The sequence below is a fragment of the Xenopus laevis genome, chromosome 7S (assembly GCF_017654675.1).
Source record: "Xenopus laevis strain J_2021 chromosome 7S, Xenopus_laevis_v10.1, whole genome shotgun sequence".
In the NCBI taxonomy this organism is placed as follows: domain Eukaryota; kingdom Metazoa; phylum Chordata; class Amphibia; order Anura; family Pipidae; genus Xenopus; species Xenopus laevis.
This window is the reverse complement of record NC_054384.1, coordinates 50,201,986-50,227,257: the sequence shown is the minus strand read 5'-3', so window position 1 is coordinate 50,227,257 and position 25,272 is coordinate 50,201,986. Positions and strand designations below refer to the sequence as shown.

General features: G+C 39.2%; 1 protein-coding gene across 2 annotated transcripts in view; it reads left to right on the top strand.

Moving 5' to 3' along the window:
* The window catches only part of osbp.S (oxysterol binding protein S homeolog), a 67,629-nt gene extending 48,512 nt beyond the window's left edge, over positions 1-19,117 (top strand). For both annotated transcript variants that reach the window (XM_018227659.2, XM_018227660.2), the window contains 11 exons: positions 6,257-6,449; positions 6,552-6,660; positions 8,745-8,796; positions 11,153-11,284; positions 12,126-12,371; positions 12,549-12,669; positions 12,785-12,888; positions 12,977-13,072; positions 13,159-13,328; positions 13,420-13,640; positions 13,729-19,117. In XM_018227659.2, the coding sequence (XP_018083148.1) occupies positions 6,257-6,449; positions 6,552-6,660; positions 8,745-8,796; positions 11,153-11,284; positions 12,126-12,371; positions 12,549-12,669; positions 12,785-12,888; positions 12,977-13,072; positions 13,159-13,328; positions 13,420-13,640; positions 13,729-13,871 (1,587 nt within the window). In that variant the 3' untranslated portion in view covers positions 13,872-19,117. The remainder of the gene's footprint in view (positions 1-6,256; positions 6,450-6,551; positions 6,661-8,744; positions 8,797-11,152; positions 11,285-12,125; positions 12,372-12,548; positions 12,670-12,784; positions 12,889-12,976; positions 13,073-13,158; positions 13,329-13,419; positions 13,641-13,728) is intronic.
* The last annotated feature ends 6,155 nt before the right edge of the window (positions 19,118-25,272 follow it).

Below are 25,272 nucleotides of genomic sequence, written 5' to 3'. Positions count from 1 at the left end.
TCTTAGATCTACCAGGCAGCTGTTATCTTGTGTTAGGGAGCTGTTATCTGGTTACCTTCGCATTGTTCTTTTGTTTGGCTGCTGGGGGGGGGGAAAGGAAGGGGGGTGATATCACTCCAACTTGCAGTACAGCAGTAAAGAGTGATTGAAGTTTATCAGAGCACAAGTCACATGACTTGGGGCAGCTGGGAAATTGACAATATGTTTAGCCCCATGTCAGATTTCAAAATTGAATATAAAAAAGTCTGTTTGCTCTGTTGAGAAATGGATTTCAATGCAGAATTCTGCTGGAGCAGCACTATTAACTGATTCAGTTTGCAAAAAAAATTTTTTCCCATGACAGTATCCTTTTAAATACATTGGAAGTGCTAGTCATAGTATAAAAAGGCTTGTGCCTCCCTGCATAGTAGCTTTCCTTGGGTTAAGTGTCTCCTGATCTTGCCATTGGTTTCAATCAGAGGGCTAGATCCTTCCCCGCGACTTTTGTGGCTTTAAGAGAGAGAGAGACTGCCCAAACCAACGCCCATTTTTAAAGGCATGAGACCACCATTTGTTGAAGGGGGGGAGGTGTGAGGTGCTGCTAACAACATGGGGACTGTGGGAGCACTCCAAGGCTAAGTAAAAATGTATTTAAATACAATGGAAGTGCTACTGATTTGTCCAATTAATTAATGCACATTCCCTGGTCCCCTGTGTCATAAGTAATTCAGTATATATGTGTTTACAAAAAAACAGGGGGTTTTAATTACAAAGTTATGATCATAAAAGCTGCAGACTTTCAGCTTTAATTCAGTGGGTTGAACAAAAAGATTGCATAAAAATGTGAGGAACTAAAGCCTTTTTTTTTTTTTTTTTTTTACAGAATCACTTCATTTCAGGGGCTCAAAAGTAATTGGACCATTGACTCAATGGCTATTTCATGGGCAGGTGTGGGCAATTCCCACGTTATGTCATTATCAATTAAGAAGATAAAAGCTCTGGAGTTGATTGGGGGGGGAGGTGCTTGTATGTGGATGATTTTGCTGTTGCAGACAACATTCAGTTACCATTACCATTCCGTTGGGCAGGGTCGAGTGCTGGAGCTGCTGTGAAATTCCCTCCTGCTGTGTAAAGAGTAGGATGGGGCAGACCAGGGAATTAGCCGTCAGGATACGGCGTTATGTGAGTAAGAGGCAGAGTTCATGCGTTCCAAGCCGTGGGAGAGGACACGTGCCCGGAAAGCACGCTCAGCATAACAAGGGACACGCAGTGCGAGTAACGCAGGTGGCATAAGTGGATGTGAGGTAGACAGAATATCTCCCTAGAAGCTGTGCAGCGTTGAACTGCGCTCAGCTACGTATTGTGAGTCCCTCTCCAGCCCTCTTGTTTAGGGTTAAGATGTCTGGCTTGCTGTCTTCAGACCCTCAGCCTTCGGGAATACCGCAATTGGAAGCTCTTGTTTCAATAATCAAGCAAGCTGTGGTGCAAGGCGTGCAGGAGGCTGCTGCTTCTACCTCTGGAGGGCACAGGAAATCTAAAAGGGTCAGAGAGTTGCCATATGAATCATTATCAGATGTGTCAGACTAAGAATTATATTCTCCTGGGGACATACATTCAGAGTTCTCAGAGGAAGGGGAAGAAGTGTGTGAGAAAGAAACTACTTTTGATCCTGCTATGGTGAGAAATCTAGTGAAGTCCATAAGAAAGACGATATGCCTTTCGAAGATCTGCCTAGGTCTACGTCAGTAGACAAGTTTTTTTCCATCCGTCAGGAGGAGGAGACAAGTGACTTTCCCAGTACACAACACAATTAAAGGACCAGTAACATCAAAAAATGTAATTGTTTTAAAGTAATAAAAATATAATGCAGTGCTGCCCTGCACTAGTAAAACTGGTTTGTTTGCTTCAGAAACACTACTATTGTTTATATAAATAATCTGCTGTGTAGCAATGGGGGCAGCTATTCAAAGGAGAAAAAGCTCAGGTTACACAGCAGATAGCCGATAAGCTTCGTAGAACATAATGTTATGTTATCCATTATTTATCCTGTGCCATATAGCCTTTTTTCAGTTTCCACCATTGCTATTCAGCAGCTTGTTTATATGAAGTATAGTAGTGTTTCTGAAGCAAACGGATCAGTTTTACCAGTGCAGGGCAACACTACATGATATCTTCATTACTTTCATACTCTTACATTTTTTGGTATTACTGTTCCTTTAAGGAGATTATCAATTCTGAATGGAAGAGAACAGAAAACAAATCGGTGATTCAAGGAAATTTTGCTAAAAAATATCTAGTGGAAGAATCTTTTTACCAAACTGTGGGATAACCCTCCTAGCAACCTCTGGGGGCCAGTGCAGTGGGGGGGGGGGGAGAAGGGACAGTGGAGGCTAAGGGAGGCAGGTTTGTTACAATTATGAGGGGAAGTAGGGGACAGAAGGGTGGGCTGGTCCACAGCTTCTTCAAAACAACAGATTCACCATTTTGGTCCTCAAGAACGATTTAAAAAAAACTAGGTGTAAAGATGAGGGCGAAGACTTCCAAGGTAATTTTCTCAGAGATATTACCTGTGCCACGAGCAACGCTAAGAAGACAGCGAGAGTTTAGGGAGATTAATGCGTGGCTGAGTGTATAGATTGGTGTAGGGAGGAGGGTTTTGGGTTTTTGGAGAACTGGGCTGATTTCTTAGTCGGCTACAGGCTCTTGCTAGGGTTGGGCTGCACCTCAATGATGATGGTGCAGCTGTTTTGGGAGAGAAGATGGCTAAAGAGTTGGAAGAGATTTTAAACTAGGCGTGGAGGGTTCAGTAAAAGATTCACTGGAAAACAGGTTATTCACCACATATCATATGTTCAATGTGGTACCATTATTAAATGTATGTTTGCAAATGCAAGGAGTCTGACTGCTAAAATGGGATTGGTGCTGGAGGGAAAATATGATGTGATTGGTGTGTCCGAAACATGGCTGAATAAGTCACATGACTGGGCAGTTAATATCAGCGGCTATACTTTGTTTCGGAGGGACAGAGACAGTAACAAATGAGGAGGGGTATGTCTGTTTGTTAGGCAGGATTTAAATGCTTATATAAAGGATTAGGTTATGTTAGAAAATGAGGGGGCATAAGTCTTATGGGTGGAGTTCTTCATCAATTGCAACAAGTCCAGCAAATTAATTGTAGAGGTATGCTATAGATCTCCTAATGTAAGTGAGGAGGCTATGCTCCTGATGCAAATAGAAAAGGTTGCTGAGGAGCCAACCAGAAAAAATGCTATTCTGGATCTAGTGATCTCAAATGACCCAGAACTTATAGCAAATTACCCCTGGGTAATAGTGACCATAATTTTATATCATTTAATGTCAGGTGCAAAATACAAATATACACTGGGGCAACAAAAACCATGAATTTCAGAAAAGCTAATTTTAGTGTATTGAGGGCTGCCTGGGGCATTATGTTTTCAGCTAAAAACACAGAACAGAAATGGTTTTAATTTAAAATGATATTAAATTGTTACTGTTCTCAATTTATTCCCTTAAGGAGTATATATAGAAGCATTAAGAATCACCCTATGTGGCTTAATATTGAAGTAAATAAGTCAATGGGAAAGAAGAGAAAGGCATTTAAAAATGCCTGTGGGGACAGAGGCTTCATTTAGTGAATATAAACACTATGATAAATGTTGTAAAACAGCAATCCGAAAGGTAAAGAAAGTAAATGAAGAGTGCATAGCGGCGAAAACTAAGACTAACCCCAAAAAGTTTTTTAAGTATATTAATAGTAAAAAGATGCAGGTTGAGAGTGTTGCTCCTTTAAATAATGGTACCAGTGTGGTTGTAACAGATACAGAAAAGGCAAATGTGCTAAATCAGTTCTTTTCTTCAGTGTATACAACAGAGGAGTCTGAGTTCCCAGGCTCACTTCATAGCTGCACTGATGTTTAAGCTCAATCTAGTCCGTGGCTGACTCAGGATATGATTAATAAAGCTGTAATAAAAATGTATGTATATAAGGCTGCAGGGCCTGATGGCATACACCCCAGGTTCTAAGAGAGCTTCGTTCAGTTTTAGACCAGCCCCTTTTTCTAATTTTCTCAGATTCACTTTCATCTGGTATGGTACCTATGGATTGGAGAAAAGATGATATCATTCCAATATTTAAAAAGGGATTATGATCTCAGCCTGGCAATTATAGGACAGTAAGTTTGACTTCTGTGGTGGGCAAATTATTTCAAGGCTTGTTAAGGGATCACATTAAAAATGTTGTCCTAGTGCAGGTTTCAGCAACCTTTACTATCAAAAGAGCCATTTTGCCCCCTCTTCCACTAAAGAAAAATAGTCTAGAGCCGCAAAACATAACACAACTTATAAACTTTTAAAAGTTTTAACCTTTTTTTAATTTTAACTGTTACAACAACAAAAGTGCAATGTGAAGGCCTACTTTGAAATAAACTTAACACTGAATAGCCCTATTAAATGCTAGTGTTCTCATCTGTTTAAAGGTGAGGGCTATAGACGTCATTAAATATGCATCACAGCCACGTCTATAGCCCTCGCATCTGCTGCAACTGGACTCTGGAGGCTTCTCTCTTGTCCTGAGTGTGCAACCGCGGTAAGGACCATGATGAATCATCTTGCTGCGGCTTGGTCTTGCCTGGGATGTCTATACAGCCCTCGCACCTGCTGGCGGCTTCTGGAGTGTGCGACCGCAGTAAGCTAATGGTTAGCTTATCGCGGTAACACACTCCAGAAGCCGCCAGCAGGTGTGAGGGCTGTAAAGACAACGTGATAGTCAAAGCTGTAAGACTGAGCCGCAGCAAGCAGGATGAAGAGCCGCATGAGGCTCTGGAGCCGCAGGTTGCCTACCCCTGTCCTAGTGGATGGCATTATGAGCAGCAATCAGCATGGCTTTATGAAGGATAGGTCATGTCAGACAAATTTGGTTGCTTTTTATGATGAGGTAAATAAGATGCTGGACATTGGGGGGGGCAGTAGATATGATCTATTTGGATTTTGCCAAAGCGTTTGATACTGTGCCCCACAAACGACTGCTTTCTAAACTAAGGTCTGTTGGGCTTAATGAAGTCATTTGCACATGGATAGGAAACTGGCTACAGGATCGGGTACAGAGGGTGGTTGTTAATGGTACATTCTTTACTTGGAGTAAAGTTCTTAGTGGGGTCCCCCAGGGCTCGGTATTGGGTCCACTTTTATTTAACTTGTTCATTAATGACTTAGGGGGAGGGTATTGTAAGTAATGTATCTGTGTTTGCAGATGACACAAAACTATCCAGCCCAATTAATTCCTTCCAGGATGTGGCATCCTTGCAACAGAATCGTGACAAACTGGCAATCTGGGCAGCTAAGTAAAGCTCTCTAAACAAGCAATGTGGAAACCTGGACTTGTTAACTTCAAACTGATTTTGTAGATCAATTTATTTTTAAGTACAGGCAGTCCCTGGGTTACGTATGAGATAGGGTCTGTAGGTTTGTTCTTAGGTTGAATTTGTATGTAAATTGAAACATATACATTTACTTATTAAATGCAACAAGACAAATGTTTGTCTTAACATAGTATTTATTTTTACCTTTCTGTGCATATTTATTGTTACCTTTCTGTAATCTTCAGTGGACAACACACACCAGAGGGGCTTGGGGCACGTGATTTATTAAAGCTAAATGCTAATAAAGGCCAAGCATTACTGTAATAGCCTCTGTTTGTAAGTATGAGTTGTATGTAAAGGCAGACATAAACGTAACAATTACGATCTTTCCAAGAAAGATTGTTTGTTTCAATACACACGTGTAGAGCTGAATCGTCAGCTATAAAGGTAGAAACAATAGAATTCTACCTGTATCTGACGATTCAGCACTAACAATGGCCGATGTTTGGGTGGGGTGCCTTCAAAGGCACCCGATCAAAATTTTCCATCCAGCCCAATCGACAAGCCGACCGATATCCAGGTCTTCTGCCGATATCGGTCGGCTCTTTCCCTACCATACATGCACCAAATATTTTACGAAAATTTGTTTTGTACGATATGATCTGTGCGTCTATGGCCACCTCAAGTCGGGTGTATGTCACTCTAGGACTCCCTGTAATTTAAAAAAGTGCAAAGGTGCCAATATTGTTGGCCCTGATTGCAGCTTATTTATTACATAATTTTTAAAAAAAATAACAGTTGTAGATTTAAATATTGTTCATACATTGTTATTTAATCTTAAATATGTCACTTATTTCTATATATTTTTAGCCTTAGCCATCATCTATCGTTTACTTTAGGCTTGCAGAGACTTTATGTCTCTGGCTGAAAGTCACAGTAAGCGCTGGCAGAGAGCACTGCAGTATGAGCGAGACCAGCGACTACGCCTGGAAGAGACACTTGAACAACTAGCAAAGCAGCACAACCATTTGGAACGGGCATTCCATGGGGCCACAGTTTTGCCAGCTGTCACTCGCACTGGGGTTTCCAAAGGTATAATTGTTTTGCACTATTAGCAAAAAAACAGCATCTCATATTTTTTGCACTGTGGGATTTTACATGTAGTGTGTTTACATTTCTTTTGTACACTCTTAGACCCTTGTGTGTCAGGAAAAGGGGATCTTAGTGATGAAGATGATGACAATGAATTTTTTGATGCCCCTGAAATCATCAGCAGTCCCTCCCAGGATGGCCTAGGTCACAAGTATGAATCTAAAACAAGTTAAAATATTGATAATTGCATATAACATGAAATTATTTTTTTATAGAGCTTAGAGATACTGACATCAGAAAATAACCTTTTTTTATTATCCGTCATAACATTGTCTTTGAATGCTATTTATAATTTTGCCATAAAAGTATTTGCCTGATACTTTTACATTTCTTACTACCCTGTTCTTCTATGAGGGGGCTGCCATAGTGGTGCAGCAGAAGTCTGTTAGCATTAGAAACTCTTAACTGACAAGTTAAAGGGCAACTGTCGCGAAAATGGAAATATAATATAAGCTTCAGCATACTGAAATAAGAAACTTTCTAAATACAATCCATTAAATTTTCTGTACTGTTTCTAAAATAATCACGTTTATGTTCACTGTCCCTCTCTCAGCATCTGTTTCTCTTCATTCTGTCTTTTTTCAGGAGTTGGGTGTCAGATAATCATTGACAGTTAGATCCAATATATCTTATTTGCCTAGAAGATGTATTAGAGCTCACTCTATTAAAATCACCAGACATCATGTCTCTCTGCATGCAGGATTTGTGCAAAAGGCAGTTATTTTGTTAGATTTTGTTTGTACTGGAATCAGTTATTTGAGTGAGCTCTAATACATCTGCTAGGAAAGGGAGCCCCCCCCCCTATAAGATATATAGGGACACCCAACTGCTGCAAGAAGACAGAATGAAGAGAAACAAATGCTGAGAGAGGGAAAGTGAACATAAACTTGATTATTTCAGAAATGATGCAAATATTTAATTGATTGTATTTAGAAAGTTTCTTATTTCAGTATGTTGAAGCTTGTATAAAAAAATATATATATTTTCGTGGTAGTTCCCCGTTAAGAAGGGACAATCAGGCAGGCAAAACAATCAGGTTTAGGAACTCCAAGTAATACAAAAAGCAAAGCAAAATCATGCTATAAAGTTAAAAATTACAAAGTTTATTACATGTTATAAAATATCAACAAAACCCCTCATGGAGCCCAATGCGTTTCATGCTTACCTAGCACTTAGTCATAGGCAATCTCGCATAATATATAGGTAGGACCACAAAACAAGAATGTAAAATGAGGGAAAACTTAAATATAGTGGATTTAAAATTAAGGTTTCACTGTAGTTTATTAACAGGCAGTGGTGCAAAGAGGCAGTATTGGGAGTGATGTGTAATATGGATCGGGGAGGAAGAAGCCCACTGCAAGGGGGTCCAGGTTATATAAACTTGTAGAATGTCTATATGCAAGCTAAGGGGGCTTAATGGGAAATGCCCTGAACTTTCTCCATATGGCAAGTGGTCAGAACAGGGCTTTCTAGTGCTTAACAGGACTTAGGTCTCCACCCTGCACTGCTGGCTAGACCACTGTTCCAGAAAAGACTGCTATGTGGGGCTTAAGGGATGCAATTCTATTTTCTTTATTGATATTGCACTTGCGCCCGTTCAGTGAATGATTGAACGTGGGGGCTTCTTCATAAAGTAATTTCACAATGAGGTGACCCATGTCTTATAGAAAGGCTAAGAGGTACATAGTTTTTTTTATTTACAACACTTCTTCTATACATAGTCAAGCTGTGCAAGCCTTTCTGTATTCTATACAATTATCAGTGAGAGAAAAAGAAACAGAATTTGTGGAGCATTCCCAGAGGACTGTCTTAGTTTATAGTAGCATGATTAAATGGATTATGTCATGATTTTTATGGTGTTGTTTTTATTTCTAAATTACAAACTGCAAATAATTTACTCTACCATGTAAAATTTCATTCCTAACTCAACAAGTTTATTTTTTCTGTTTTTAATTGTAATATTGATGTGTAGGCAGCCATCTCAGGTCATTTTGTCTAGTCTTGTGCTTTCAGAAAGAGCCAGTGCTGCACTATGGAACTGGTTTCTGACAGGTTATTGTTTCTCCACAGATTATTTTGAATATTCTTGCTAATAACAAATTTGAATGTTTAGATTAACATCCCCATTAATGTTAAAATACATGCAACATAACATAAGCTGATTTAAGGTAGGAACATTATAGAAGCACAGGAAATATAGGTTAAATTGACTTAATCCATATTGTTTCTTTACAGACGTTCTGGCAGCAACATAAGCGCAGCAAGTTGTGACACAATTGAAGAACATGTGAGTTTTCAAATAGATATACAGTTTATGACCCTGCAACAAACCCCCTTTGTTGCTGCTCTTCAACAAACACCCTGCTCTTCTAGTTTTCTTTGCTTTTCCGTATCACAGCTGTTCACAAAAAAATCACCAACTGTACATCTATATACATACATGTATGGGTCCGTTATCCAGAAAGCTCTGAATTACAGAAAGGCCATCTTCCATAGACTCCATTTTATACAGTAATCCAGTTTTTTTTTTAAAATAATTTCCTTTTTCTCCTTAATAATAAGAGAACCTTGTACTTGATCCAAACAAAGAACTACTTGATCCTTATTGGAAGCAAACCCAGCCTATTAGGTTTATTTAATGTTTACACAATTACTTAGTATAGTTAAAGGAACAGTAACACCAAAAAATTAAAGTGTTTTAAAGGAATGAAAATATCATGTAGTGTTGCCCTGCACTGGTAAAACTGATCTGTTTGCTACAGAAACACTACTATACTCCATATAAACAAGCTGCTGTGGAGCAATGGTGGAAATTGAAAAACGGCTATATGGCACAGGTTAACTAATGGATAATAGATAACACCATTAGGCAGACAGAGCTTATCTGCTACCTGCTGTGTAATCTGAGCCTTTTCTCCTTTGAATGGCTGCCCCCATTGCTACACAGCAGCTTATTTATATAAAAATAGTAGTGTTTCTTAAGCAAACACAGCAGTTTTACCAGTGCAGGGCAACACTGCATTATATTTTCATTACTTTAAAACACTTTTATTTTTTGACGTTACTGGTCCTTTAAGGAAGGAAGATTTAAATTACGGAAATTTTCATTATCCAGAAAATGCCAGGTTCTGAGCATTCTGGATAACAGGTCCCATACCTGTAAAGCAATAAATCCAGCAGCACTCTGTGATTCATTTGTTTATTCGTGCCACTAGCAAAGCAAAGTTTTGGGCTATTCCAACCCTTTATCAAGCTAGGTCCCGTACCTGTATATACATATATGTATAGCGTGCCACTGTAACTGTAGCCCTCTCATCCAAAATGTCTTGCCTTGTGTAAACCTTAAAAGGAATCAATACTGAGATTAACTGGCCCTCATTGTTTATGCCTCAAATTCAGACAGTAAATTTCTGCATTCACTCTGTAATCCCCCCCCCCCCGCATTGTTTACACCTGTAACACCTCTGTTGTTTACACCCTAAAGCCCTGTACTGTTCAAACCTCAGACCTAGACTGAAAGTGCCCACATTGTTGACCTGTTCACACCACATTGTGTCACTGTATGTAGCACAGTATGAACTGTCCTAATAGGTTTCTCTGTCTCCTGCTCTATTCTGCCTGCCCTATGCTTCCTGTGTGTGTGCGCCATACTCTAGTGTACAAGGATTGCAGCACTCCAATTTTGCGTTGAACCCGCCTTTATTATAAATGTAGCATATCGACGTTTCAGACACAAAAGGTCCTTTTTCAAGCTAACAAGGACCTTTTGTGTCTGAAAAGTCACTATGCTACATTTAAAATAAAGGCGGTTTTAACACGAAATTGGAGTGCAAAGTGTGCTGGATAATTGCTATGATTACTCTGCCTGCCCTATGCTCCCTGTGTGTGCCATACTCTGCCTGTCCTATGCTCCCTGTGTGTGCCATACTCTGCCTGCCCTATGCTCTCTGGGAGTGCCATACTCTACCTGCCCTATGCTCTCTGGGAGTGCCATACTCTACCTGCCCTATGCTCCCTGGGAGTGCCATACTCTTCCTGCCCTATGCTCCCTGGGAGTGCCATACTCTTCCTGCCCTATGCTCCCTGTGTGTGCCATACTGCTTACCTTACTCTGTACCCTGTGGGAGATGAGCCTGATAGGGTTTGTTTTGGGGGGTTGTTAGCATTTGGAAAAAGTTGCTAAGCACCTAAGGTGTTTAATCATGTGCCGTGGGGGATGGGGTGCTGTTATCCACAGAGGAGGAGGCGGCATATGGATTTAAAGGTATGTTTATGGTAAGATATGACCTACATTTTTCAAATATGAGTGATATCCATACAGTGAGCACCAACCATTTTTTTCATTGGTGTGTTACCACCATTAATGTGGTCATGGTCTAAAAAGTTGTTGAGATAACATGGTTGTGGTATAAATGGGTATAGTTTGAAAAAGGTGGCGTGGTCAACACTGCCTTCCATTATTGGCCCTCCACCATGTAGGCCAGGAAAATTCAACCACAGAAGTTGGACAGCACTGCTCTATAAGACAGAGCAGATGTGGAGAATAACAGGGGCTTGTCACTATTAACATAACCTAATCTAGGATAGATTTTCACCAGGTTTCTGAAACTTTATTTCATTCATTATTGTTTTGTGGACCTCAGGTGCGCCCTCCCTCAGAGGATCTCCGAAAAGAAAGACGAACTAGGGTTCCTTACAAACCCAATTACAGCCTTAATTTGTGGAGTGTCATGAAGAATTGTATTGGAAAAGAGCTTAGCAAGATCCCCATGCCGGTGAGTAAGGGGCAAAGATAGTTAAAGCCTTTCTACCTTAAATTAAATACTGGCTCAGTTTTGTTTAATTTTGCCATTTAGCTTCTATTAGACTAATGTCACACGTGGCATTTTCGCTGCTTACATAAATACACTGCTGACAATATGCCGATCTGCTCCCATCTGTCCACACTTCCACATAACTGTGTATTTTATGACCAATACCGGCCATGTGTGAATGACAAGAGCATTAAGTGCCTGTGTCAATGCTGTTGAAAAAACACTGGGTAGATGGCTGAAGATTGTTGTTTTCTTTAACTTCAGCAGTTCTATTGTGTTGTAATTACAATAAGCTTGTAGATGACAAGGCATAGGTCCAGTTCAGTAGGTAAACATGGCTAGAGCTGGACAATGCAGTTTTTCCGCAAGTGGAGAATCCTCTGCCTCGAAGTTCCCTATGTCTTTTATGTAGGTATTCCGAATTTCTGTGCGTAATGCAAAATGCTGGTTTTTGGTGCCGAAACCCGCCACGTCTGCCTGCACCCTAGCAAAGACAATGCTTCTGGGTGCAGGCAGAGCACAAGCAGAGAAGCAGCAGGGGAACAGATTATCTGCAGGCTCAGATCCACAATTGTCTGGCCCTAGCCAAGGTATAGTGACCCTAATGAAAAAGGGCAATGATGACAGCTAGATTAATTAAAAATACTTCGATTAAGGCAGAGTTTAGAAAGAATTAAATAAGCATTTTAATGTTTTCAGTATATATTATGTATGCCTTTAAATTTTTATTTGCTTCCTTTACAGTTTTTATTTGATATGTTATTTTCTCTTATAACCGCTTTCCCATCTTTTTATCAATAAGGTTAATTTTAATGAGCCACTCTCAATGCTTCAGCGATTGACTGAGGACCTTGAGTATCATACCCTGCTGGATCGGGGGGCTCAGTGTGAAAATTCTCTTGAGCAACTTTGTCTTGTGGCTGCATTCACCGTCTCTTCATATTCCACCACTGTCTTCCGCACAAGCAAACCCTTTAATCCTTTGTTGGGAGAATCTTTTGAGTTAGATCGGATGGAAGAGAGCGGCTACCACTCGCTGTGTGAGCAGGTCTGAAAGGGATGCTGCACCTTCTGTATAGGGGAAGGGAGAACTGTAGCTTAAATGGGTGACGTTATTTAGAAGGCAGTATTTATCTTGCTAATGTGAAGAATTATAGTTAACGATCCTGTTTTTAATTTTATGTGCTTACTTCTTGTTGTCAGATTAACAAAGTTTTCCTTCCAGGTCAGTCATCATCCCCCTGCAGCTGCACACTATGCAGAATCTCGCCATGGCTGGACCCTGAGGCAAGAGATAACGGTCACCAGCAAGTTCAGGGGCAAATACCTTTCCATCATGCCACTTGGTAAATTGAAGTGTGTGAGAGAAATGGGAAGGTTGTTTGGGCAAGAAACAATGTTGTAGCACAATGTACAGCATCCTGTAATTTGTTGTGTCTGACCTGCATATTCTCCCTTCAGGCACTATACACTGTCTATTTCATAACTCTGGGAATCATTATACATGGAAAAAGGTCACTACAACTGTTCACAATATAATTGTGGGAAAACTCTGGATTGATCAGGAAAGTATCATTCTTATCCCAGCCACTGTTCCATTGTCACTACCACCTGTTTTATGCCTGTTTTAATTCTACTTATTTCTCATTGCAGTCAGGAGAGATAGACATAGTAAATCACAAGACAGGGGATAAGTGTAAACTTAAGTTTGCTCCATATAGCTACTTTTCCAGAGATGTGGCTAGGAAGGTTAGTAATATTGCCTTATTTCCATCCTAATAGTTCTAAATATACATAAGTAAATAATTTACATAAGTATTTTTTCTCATACTCAGGTTTCTGGTGAAGTAATGGATGCAACAGGACGAGTGCATTACACTCTCATGGGTACATGGGATGAGTGTATGGAATGCGTACCTTTGAGTTCTGTTGGCATCGTCTCTGAAAATGGGGGAGACAAGGCTGCAGAGAGCAGAATGCTGCTATGGAAGAGAAACCCCCTTCCGTTAGTGTCTACCAGCTAAAATGTTTTCTGTATTCTAGTCTGCATTGCCTCTTATTTCTAATTGTGTATTGTTATTTATTTCTACCCACAGTAAGAATGCAGAGTACATGTATTACTTCACTGAGCTTGCTCTAACTTTGAATTCCCCTGAGGAAGGCACTGCTCCAACTGACAGTCGACGGAGACCAGACCAACGTCTGATGGAGAATGGAAACTGGGATGAAGCCAATTCTGAAAAACAGAGACTTGAAGAAAAACAGAGAAATACAAGAAAGAGGAGAGAGGCAGAACGGGAGAGAGCTGGGGAGGATGGTGAGAGGAGGAACATGACACGTTTAGAAAAGCAGATGGGCAGGTTAAATGTTAGCTGATATCCTACGTACTTTGTTTCATCTCTTAGGTTCCCCTGTGGACACATACAGACCAATGTGGTTTGAAAGAAAGATGGATCCTGTCAGCAAGGAGATGACACATATTTACCGAGGCACCTACTGGGAATGCAAGGAGAGACAAGATTGGGCATCATGTCCAGATATATTTTGAGGATGAAGGAGCAGCATTTTGTCTTCTTCCAAATTCCTTTGCAGCCTCTCAATCCCCATCCTTTTATCTACAGTGATGCCTTACTAACTTAATGTTCTTCCCCATATAAGCAGTGCCCTGTAGGTCTGTAACACAAAAAGTAAGAATGACGAGGCTGCTGATGTGAAGCTCAGGTTTGCATTTTAAAGAATTGTCATATGGTTTCAGTTATACCTTATAATTTCGAGTATGGGTAAAGATTTATATGTACACACACACACTGTAATTACAGTGTTTCAATTACTGCTTCTGCTTCAGATTCCTAATTATGAAAGGGTAACTATGCATTATATCAGTATATAATGATATGCACTGTACCCATGAGGCTATAAGATACCACAAATTTTATTTTGCCATGTACATGTTTTGAAAATCATAAATAATAATAGAATGTGTGCACAATGTATCACTTGTACCAGTAGAGGTATTCTGTAATGGCTCGTGCTGCCTTGCTATACAATGGTTTGGTTGACCTACAGAGCATTGTTACCATAAAACTTCATCCCCAGTTATCAGTTTAGATCAGAGCATACACTTTGATCACTAGTAGGGGTGAGGGTACATTCTGCCTTATGTTTGCTGTTTTAATTTCTTTTGATTAAATTTGCTGAGTGAAATAACTTCTGTGGGAGGGTTTTTTACCTATTGTTTAAAGGAGGAGTTAGGAAGGCAAATGATCTTAGACTTCTGGTATGATTTTTTTTGGTGTTTACAATTATTGATTTATTCTGTCTTCTGCTCCTATCTTGCATATAAATATATATGTATATTTTTCACTTCTCTTTCTGTCTCTTTACCACTTTCTATGTGTTTCTCTCTGTCTGGTGTCTCTCCTTTCTCTCTGTGCAAATGCTAAATTAAATAAAGATCAGATGACACCTTTTCAGTTTCCATATAATTTTACCATGTCAATACACTTATATCATGAGCAAGGAGACCTTACATTCTTTGTAGTAGACAAGCTAGGAATACATAAATACCAAATGTCAAGGTTTTTCTTTGTGTTTTAACTACACAAGATTGCAGCCTTATTGTAAAATAAGATTTTATCACTAGTAGCATTTTGTGTAAATGGTTATTATGTAAAAGGAAGATTATCTCTGTACAAACATGATTTTAAGCCACACTTATATCTCATTAAAGGGGAATATAGTCATGTTTATTTTCTCTTACATTGCCTATTATGTACAGATTATGTTGTCTGAATTTTTGGTTTTGTATATAAGTGGGAGAATCAATATTGCTTGAATTTTAAGTAAATGGTGTATTTCTCTTACATTTTCCAAAGACAATGGGGCATATTCCTCAGGGGTTCTCTAGAGGAGAATTTCAGAGATCTGAAATTTGATTGTTGGGTGATCCCCAACCAGTGGCTCATGAGCAACCTGTTGCTCACCAACCCCTTGAATGTTGCTCCCAGTGGCCTCAAAGCAGGTACTTATTTTTGAATTCCTGGCTTGAAGACAAGTTTTGGATACAGAAAAACTAAGTGTGCTGCCAAAGAGAGCCTAATGTAGCTTGCCAATCACAGCCCTTATTTGGCACTCCCAGGAAGTTTTTTTCATGCTTGTGTTGCTCATCAATTCTTTACATTTCAATGTGGCTCACGGGTCAAAAGGCTTTAGGCTAGTGCCACACTGGGGCTGAAAATCAGACCCTATGCAGGCAGTAGCCTTCTCTTCTTTTCACAAAGGGGACTGTTTATAGAATTGTTGAGGAACCCTTGTCGGTCTAATATTAACACTTTACATATGTTAGCATTACAAGAAAAACCAATTGAGCTCTTAAAATCAGTCAGCCTCAGATACCATCAGGTAAAAATTATCTACCTCATCCCCATTTCTTTAGCCTGAATTAGCATTCCTGAGGATAAGGTGGTATATACTAAATCACATTTCCTGTCAAAAGTGGTCTTTAAGAAGCACTAAATCAGGAAATGATTACCTTCTTTGTGCTCAAACATGTTAAAGAAGTAGCCATGCAAAACTTATAAGTTTACTTATTCAGTATCCAGACTCACTCTTTGCCCTCTGTGCTCCCCCTCACTGGGGCAACAAGGCCACCAGATGCATAAGAGAAGCAATTCAGGTTGCCTATGTACAAAATGGGATGAAAGCCTCACCCCTCCCCCATTCCAGTCTCCGCTCACATAGTTACTTAGTTGAGTTGGGTTGAAAAAAATCCATCAAGTTCCACCCCTCCAAATCAAACCCAGCACACATACCTACAAACACAAACACACTGAAACTATATATACCATCTATCTATCTATCTATATATATTAATTGAAGATTTTAGTGTTACTATAGCCTTGGATATTATGTTTGTCCAAGAAATCATCTAAGCCCCTTTTAAATGTGTTAACAGAATTAGACCAAACAACGTCATTTGGCAGGGCATTCCACAACCTCACCATCCTCAATGGGAAGAACCACCTATGTTGTTGCAAATAAAGGTTCTTTTCCTCTAGTCTAAAGGGGGTGGCCTCGGGTTCTGCCCTCATAATTTAAAATTTCCATCCCCTTAAAGTAACACCAAAAAAGTTCTTTAAGGTAATTAAAATATAATGTATTGTTTCTCTGCACTGGTAAAACTGGTGTGTTTCCTTCAGACAGACTACTATAGTGTACAGTAAACAAGCTGCTGTGTAGCCACTGGAGCAGTCATTCAAGCACAAGATACAATGTAGATAACATTTAAGTTCTGAAGAAGCCCAATGTATACTACAGAGCTTACCTGTTATCTGCTAAGCAACCTGTGTGTCTTTTCTCCTTTTTTAGCCTAAGTGGCTACCCTCATGGCAGTCTATTTATATAAACTATAGTAGTGTTTCTAAAGCAAACAAAATACCAATGCAGGGCACCTACTGTTCCTTTAACTAGTTTACTTGCACGTCTCTGCACTCTCTCCAGCTCATTGATATCCCTCTTAAGGACTAGAGCCCAAAAACTGCACTGCAAACTCTAAATGAGGCTTTATGCTTTTATCCCTTGTGTTAATGCACTTTTATGCAAGACAGTACATTATCTGCTTTGGTAGCCACTGCCTGGAACTTATTTACAAAAACCCATAGATCCTTCTCAATTTAAGAGACCCCAAACACTCTGCGATTTAGTGTATTACTTGCATTTATCAACACTGAACCTGATTTTCCAGTTTTCTGCCCAGTTTTCTAATCTAGTCAAACCATCCTTCATAGAACTTATAGTTCTGCACAATTAAGTATCATCAGCAAAAACACAAACAGTTCTTTCAATGCCCACCTCCAGGTCATTAATAAACAAGTTGGAAAGGACCAAGTATAGAGCCCTGCAGTACACCATTAACAACACTCGTCAGTGGTGGAACTACCGGGGGAGCAGGGGGTGCGAGTGGGCCATGCCCCGCTCCCCCTCAGGGCCCCCCGACAGCCCGCGCGCCATTGGCAATGTGGGCCGTGCGGAGGGGGGCGGGGCCCAGCTGCGCGTCACGCACCAGGGCCCGCCCCCCCTCTAGGATCGCTACTGACACTGGTCCAATTAAAAATGTTCCATTTACCACCACTCTTTGAAATCTATACTTCAGACAGTTCTCTATCCAGATACAAATACTATATGTTCCAGACCAACATTCCTTAATTTAACCAGTAACCTTCTGTGTGGCACTGTATCAAATGCTTTAGCAAAGTCCACGTAGGTAACACCCACTGCCATTGAAGAGTCGAACTTCCTGCTCACCTTGTCATAAAAGGCAATAAAATTAGTTTGGCAAGATTGGTTATGCATAAAACCATGCTGGCACAAACTCATAGTATTATGATTTGCAATGAAGTAAAGTATCTCTTAGTACCCTATTGAAAAGCTTCTCTACCACTGATTTCAGACTAATCGGCCTATAGTTAAGAGACTGATAATGGGATCCTTTTTTAAATACATTTGAAATTCCCCAGTCTCTCTGCAGCATGCCAGATCTCAATGAATCCTGAAAAATTAAGTAACCAGGTTTGGTAATCACAGAGCTAAGCTTGTTTAGTTTATCTTTACATGTTCTAGTCTCTCTTGAATTTCCCCTTGCTTGAACGATGCATCATTTGATGTATTAATAGAATTAGGACTATTTAGAAAGAAACCTTCATTACTGGGTTCTTCATTTGTATAGACAGATGAAAAATAAAGCTCAGAATCTCTGCTTTAGTTCTGTTCTCATCAACCAACTGATCCCCCTTGACAAGGGTCTCACCCCTTCCGGCTTCATTTTTTTTTTTTTACTATTTATAAATAATAATTTGGGGTTAATTTTACTCCTTGCTGCATTACCCTTTCCATACTGATTTTAGCTTGTCTTTTTTGTATGATTTATACGTGACAACGTTTCAGCTGTCCTAGCTTAACTTCAAAGCCTTAAAAGCACCTCTTTAATTACCAACCTCAACACCAACCATAAAGGTTTTGCTTTGTGACAACGGCCCTTGCTTACATATACTGACATGTATATTTATTAAGCAGCATTTTAAAGACATTCAATTTTTCTTCTATTTAACTCCATAGGCGGAGGGTGAATATTATATTTGGGGAGGCTAAATATGGACCTAAAGCTAATCTCAGACATTGATCTGCTTTCATAAAATTGATTCTCCCCCCCCCAACTCCTTCTAGCAGGGTCTACTAACTTTCAGGAAAACCATGCAGAAGTGCAGGTGGTAGTGCTTTTCACCCTAAAATGCTCAGGGTGTAAAAGTACTCACACATGCACTTCCATGAGATTCCAACTGAGGTCACATAAGAGGGGGTTATCCATCCATCTACATTCACAGTTATTCCCCTTAATTCTAATAAAGGGGACATTGTTTTGTGGAATGTTAAGTCGGAGTATTATTCTTCACATTTTGTAAATTGAAAATGTGCTGCAGACTGAAATCTGGTTGGTTTGTATGGGTTCTTAACTTAAATCCAACACTACAACAATTACTATATTTTCAACCCTAAGGGCTAAAAAAAAAAGTATAAACTGTTGGAACATTAAAGCATTGTGTCCTAGGTAAGTTAGCTTAAATGTGAGAGGAATGTGGGTACTGACACTCTAGGAACATTATATGGAGTGAGATGCAGTCTATATTTATAAAACAAGCATGTTTTACACAGTGAAAAGCAGTAGGTACTGGCCCCCCAGACATATTATATACAGTGGGTACTAATGCCAGACATTGACGCCCCCCCCACACACACACATACACATACACACACACACACACTGTCACACTACACTGAAACAACATAGATTTATTTCCCAGCCATGCAGTTTCATGACAACTCTGTCTTAACTAACCAAAAATGAACAAAACAATGACAAAAGTAAGAAAATAATTTCAAGTGTAAAAACAAAAAGCACAATTTGTTTTAATATTACTGCTGCTAAGTTTCTCCCTATCCCCACCTACATCTGTGGCTTGATTGTTGCATTTTATGGTCTGTCAAGAGAGCTGTGCTCTGATTGAAGGAGTCACAAGGAGAATGATCCAATCAGAGCACAGCTGCTTGCAGCAGAACCAGGATGGACCTCAATAAGCTTCCACTGTTAAAAAGTAGCAGCGCAAGTCAGTAAGGGAGCAAGTTTTATTAAAATTTTAATAAGGTGCCAGGCAAGTTTGGGGAGGCTTAGCCTCCCCAAGCCTTATTGATAATCCTCTTATGTTTAACCCTGTGAAAAGCCTTTCCCACTTACTGTTGCAGAGATGCTCTTATACTGGCAAAGTTTGCACGTCTAAAATGTAGTTTATTAGTTATTCCCTTATAGAGTTGTCCCTGCAACATTATCTCAAAGGAGACCATGTTATGATTACTATTCCCTAAATGCTCACCCACACAAATGCTAGAGATGAGTTTAGTATTATTAATTATTACCTGGTCCAAAAGACATTCTTACCAGGTCCAAAGTCATTCCTAGTAGGTTCTTGAATGAGCTGAAATAAAAAGTTGTCATTAAAGGGGTAGTTCACCTTTAAGTTAACTTTTAGTATGTTATAGAATGATCATTTATAAGTAACTTTTCAAATTGGTCTTCACTATATTTTTTTTATAGTTTTTGAATTGTTTGCCTTCTTCTGACTATTTACAGGTTTCAAACGGGGGTCGCTGACCCAATCTAAAACAAATTCTCTGTAAAGCTACATATGTATTGTTATTGCTGCTTTTTGTCATTTAACTTTCTATTTCTATTCTTTTCTTCTATTTATATTCAAGTCTCTTATTTAAATCAATGCATGGTTGCTAGGGTAATTTGGACCTTAGCAAACTGGAGGACTGTCTAATAAAATGCTAAATCACACTAACCCTATGTCTTCCTTGTCATACCTCTATGAAACACTCTCCACTTTTACAAAACTATTAGGCCTAGAAGTGAATACCAAATCAGAAGCGCTTAATATGAATCTCCCAGACCAATATAAGAAACTGTTGGAGATTAATTTTGATTTTCAGTGGAATCTGAAAATAATCAAATACCTAAGGGTAAACTTATCTACAGATTATGCAACATTGGTAATAGATAACTATACAAAAACAAATCATAAAAGGGGTTGTTCACCTTCAAACAACTAGTTGGTTTCAGATAGATCACCAGGAATAACAACTTTTTCCAATGACTTTCTATGTGCGACGGTTTTTCTAATATTGAAGTGTAAAGTGTAATTTCTCTCCTTCAGAAGCAGCTCTTGGAGGGGGGGATCGCCGATCCTGTAAACTGTTCTAAATGGATACATTTAGTTGATACATTTCTTATCTTTGTCCCTGCTGAGCAGGATCTCTGGGTTTCATTACGGGCAGCTGTTAGAATTGATACAATTGTTGCTAATACTCCAGAGATTTGCTGAGAAATGTTTCAACTCAATGTTGCAAAATTGTAACAGTTTAGAGTCTGAGCCTAAATTACTGAGCTGCCAGACTGAAACACCAGAGACAGGAACATTCAACTTTAAACTTAAATTTTGGAAAAAACGTAAGAAATAAATAATGGAAAGTAATTGAAAAAAGTCTTTATTTCTGGGGAACAATCTAAAAACAAGGGCTATTAGATGCCACTCAGAAAGCTTTCAACGGTTTTCTGTGGAATGGTAAAAGAGCCAGATTAAACATCACCACAGCTTGGCGGAACTGCTACAAAGGCAGCCTGGGTATTCCAAACCTAAAATGCTACTTTCTGGTGGTACAGCTGACCCAAATGATACCTTGGCACCAGACAACTGATGCCACACTCTGTGTAAAGATAGAACAAGATTCCCTACCAGGAGTAACATAAGAAATGTGCTTTGGATCACAAACCTAGCCCCCAAAGCACAAAACTACCCAATAGTAGCACACTCAGTAAAAGTGTGGACTCAAGCTACAGATGTATACCGACTATCTTCTACACACAAACCAGTAACCCACATACTCAATAAAGAAGATTTCCTTCCTGGTAAAGTGACTAGAGCCTTTTATTCTTGGGAACAGACCCAATTAGTTATCCATTCACTTATCTGAACAAACAAACTATTATTGTTTTCAAAACTACAGTATATTTACAAGGCTCCCAAAACTGAATGGCTTTACTATCAACACATCACTCATTATATAAAATCTATATTTAAAGGGGACAACTTCCCTCCTCCAACCGGTTTCGAGGCTTTGTCTCCAACTCTCTACCTACAAGGGAGCACTATCATACCTGTATGACAATTTAGTTAACTCCGGTTAAGAAAATAAAATTTGTACAAAACTGGGAGAGCACATTACAGGTATGCTTTGATGATTACACTTGGTTTACACTCTGTGAAATGTTCTGTCAACGTACTGATACAAGAGACCTTCCAAAAGGTCCTTAACAATGATATCTGGTTCCTAAAAAACTATCCTGATGGTATATAGCATCTTCTATGCTATGTTTCAGAGCATGCATCAGAAAAGCATGTTTATACATATTTGGTGGGACTGTCCAGTGGTGGTATGCTTCTGCATCAGAGTCTACTCTTTAATAATCAGTGTTGTAGGACTCTCGCTCCAGAAGAACCCTGCAGAAGCACTCTTAAATAAGCATATTTCAGGACACAACAAATACCTTAGGTGCCCTAATTTCTCTGCAGCAAAGCAGACAATAGCAAAAACTTGACATACAATCGGTAAAAGCCAGATTACTGCTAATTATGGAAAGACTCTCTAGCTTTGAAACTGGTCATACCAAAACCTATAATAAAACCTGGAGTCCCTGGTTAAGCAATCGGAACATTTCTCAGGGCTTGCTTAGTTAAGGTCCTATTAGCATCCTCAGCTACATACATATATACATTAAGAGGGGGTACAATGAGGTTGTGACCACAAAATGCACATGGACAAATACAAGAGACCCTCTGCACTCAACCCATTATCAATATATTAATGACATTGAAACATTTTGTGCACACCTCCCAACTGTCCCGTTTTTAGAGGGACAGTCCCTCTTTTGACAGCTCAACCTGCAGTCCCTCCTTTGTACTGGAAAGTTCCATTTTTCTCTGCACTGAACAGCCAGAAAAAGAAACAAGGTTTCTAACTTAATTGGATTTTGGCAGAGAGCCAAGAACAGCCACAGCAGCAGATAAGATACTTTTGTAACAATTTTGAGATAAGCAAATAAGTAGTTGTGACAATATAAGATAACAGGTCCCTTGGGAACAGTTAGACACAGCTTAAAGGGCAATTCTCCTTCATTAGCAAAACTGTAATAACTGGGGGGAAAAACACAGAAATATGTTCAAACTTTCATAACCTACCAAATTTTGCAAAATAAACATGGTAATTAGGGTTGTGGCCACAGAAATTGGCATTTTCAAACAAACTTTTTTGTCCTTCTTATTATTTCCTAAATATTGCGAGGTATGTTTGTGCCTTAGATTACTAAAAATGACTTCACCTTTAAACAAAACAGGGATTGTTTGTCCATATATTGCAATATATTTAAGCTGGCCAACTAAGTCAAAGCCATCCCCGATATGGCCAGTCCTACACTCAACTTTCATCTGATTCATTAAGAATTCAATTGTTTCATTATACATTTTACAAAGGGACTAAGTTTTACCTACAACTTACTTGCTGCTTTCAAGTTAAAAAAACTTGGTTGCCCTTTATTAGCTACCTGTGGGATCACCTGACTATAACTGGAAGGGGTGGAAGCTACAACAAGGAGCTGGTCAATGCTCCTATATGAACTATAACAAACAAGGGAAAGTTGTGCTCACCACTAATCTTTAAAAACATTAAGCGGGGGTGCAAAATTCACATGGACAAATACAAGAGATCCTCTGCACTCAACCCGTTATGAATATATTAAGAAGATTGAAACATTTTGTGCCTTCAGCTAATAAAGATGCCTTCCCCTTATATATATATATATATATATATATATATATATATATATATATATATATATATAGACATATAACTAGATAGGTGCACTCAGATAGCCATGTTAATGCCTAGGTGCTGGACAAAAATTCATATCTATAAAACAAAAAAAACTTCCGCACACATAGGTCTTGATAAGTGAAAAAAAAGATGGTAGATTTATTTCAACGTTTCGGCTTACAAACTCAAGCCGTCATCCTGATGACGGCTTGAGTTTGTAAGCCGAAACGTTGAAATAAATCTACCAGCTTTTTTTCACTTATCAAGACCTATGTGTGCGGAAGTTTTTTTTTGTTTTATATATATATATATATATATATATATATATATATATATATATATATATATATATATACACAAATATATATATATAAACTGAAAAACGTTTCAAGATTTTGCTTTCATTTGAATTAGTGAACACTAATATTACAACCACTGTTTCTGAGAACTGCTGCACAGCTGTGCTGCATGGAGTCGACCAACTTCTGGCTCCTGTTACATTCCACAATTCTTCTGCGTTTCTTGGTTTTGCCTAAAAAAACAGCATTTGTGATGTCACCCCACACATTTTCTATTGGATTAATGTTCAGGGGTTGGACTGGCTACTCCATAATGTCAATCCTGTTGGTCTGAAATGAAGATGTTGCGCTTTCATTGGTGTGTTTTGTGTTGTTGTCTTGTTGAACCATACAAGGGCATTTTCTCCAGCATAAGACAACCTCCTTAAGTATTTTGATGTATTGAAACTGATCCATAATCCCTGGTATGTGATAAATAGGCCCAACACCATAGTATGAGAAATATCCCGATATCATGATGCTTGTGCCACCATGCTCACAGTCTTCACAGTGTACGGTTACTTGAATTCAGTGTTTGGAGGTTGTCTGCAAAACTGCCTACGCCTTAAACACCTCTTCTCCCGCGTGAACATCCTTACTTTGGCCAGTATTTCTTTATAGCTAAGATTTTCCATACCTTTTACCAGCTTAGTTGCCCTTCTTTGTACCCTCTCTAATACAATAATGTCCTGTTTGAATGATGGAGACCAAAGTTGTACAGCATATTCTAGATGGGGCCTTACAAGTGCTCTATACAGTGGAAGAATGACCGCTCCCTGCCATGAATTAAATGTCTCTTTTAATACAGCTCAAGACCTTATTTGCTCTTGATGCTACTGACTGGCATTGCTTGCTACAGCCAAGTTTATCATCTACAAGGACTCCAAGGTCCTTTTCCATAATGGATTTGTCTAGTACAGTCCTATTAAGGGTATAAGTGGCTTGGAGATTTTTACATCCCAGGTGCATGACTTTACATTTATCAACATTGAATCTCATTTGCCACTTAGCTGCCCAGATTGCCAGTTTGTCAAGGTCCTGTTGCAAGGATGCCACATCCTGGATGGAATTTATTGGGCTGGATAGTTTTGTGCCAACTGCAAACACTGACACATTACTTACAATACCCTCCCCTGTCATTAATAAACAAGTTAAATAAAAGCGGACCCAATACTGAGCCCTGAGGGACCCCACTAAGAACATTACTCCAAGCAGAGAATGTACCATTAACAACCTCTGTACCCGATCCTGTAACCAGTTTCCTATCCATGTGTAAATGACTTCATTAAGCCTAACCTACCTTAGTTTTGAAAGCAGTTGTTTGTGGGGCACTGTATCAAATGCTTTGGCAAAATCCAAAAAGATCACATCTACTGCCCCCCCCCGACCTATCCTTCATAAAGCCATACTGATTGCTGCTCATAATGCCATTCACTAGGACAAAATCTTTAATTTGATCCCTTAACAAACCACCACAGTTTTAATTTGCCCACCACAGATGTCAAATTTACTGTCCTATAAATGCCAGGCTGAGATTGTAATCCCTTTTTAAATATTGGGATGATATCAGCTTTTCTCCAATCCATAGGTACCATACCAGATGAAAGTGAATCTGAGAAAATCAGACATAGG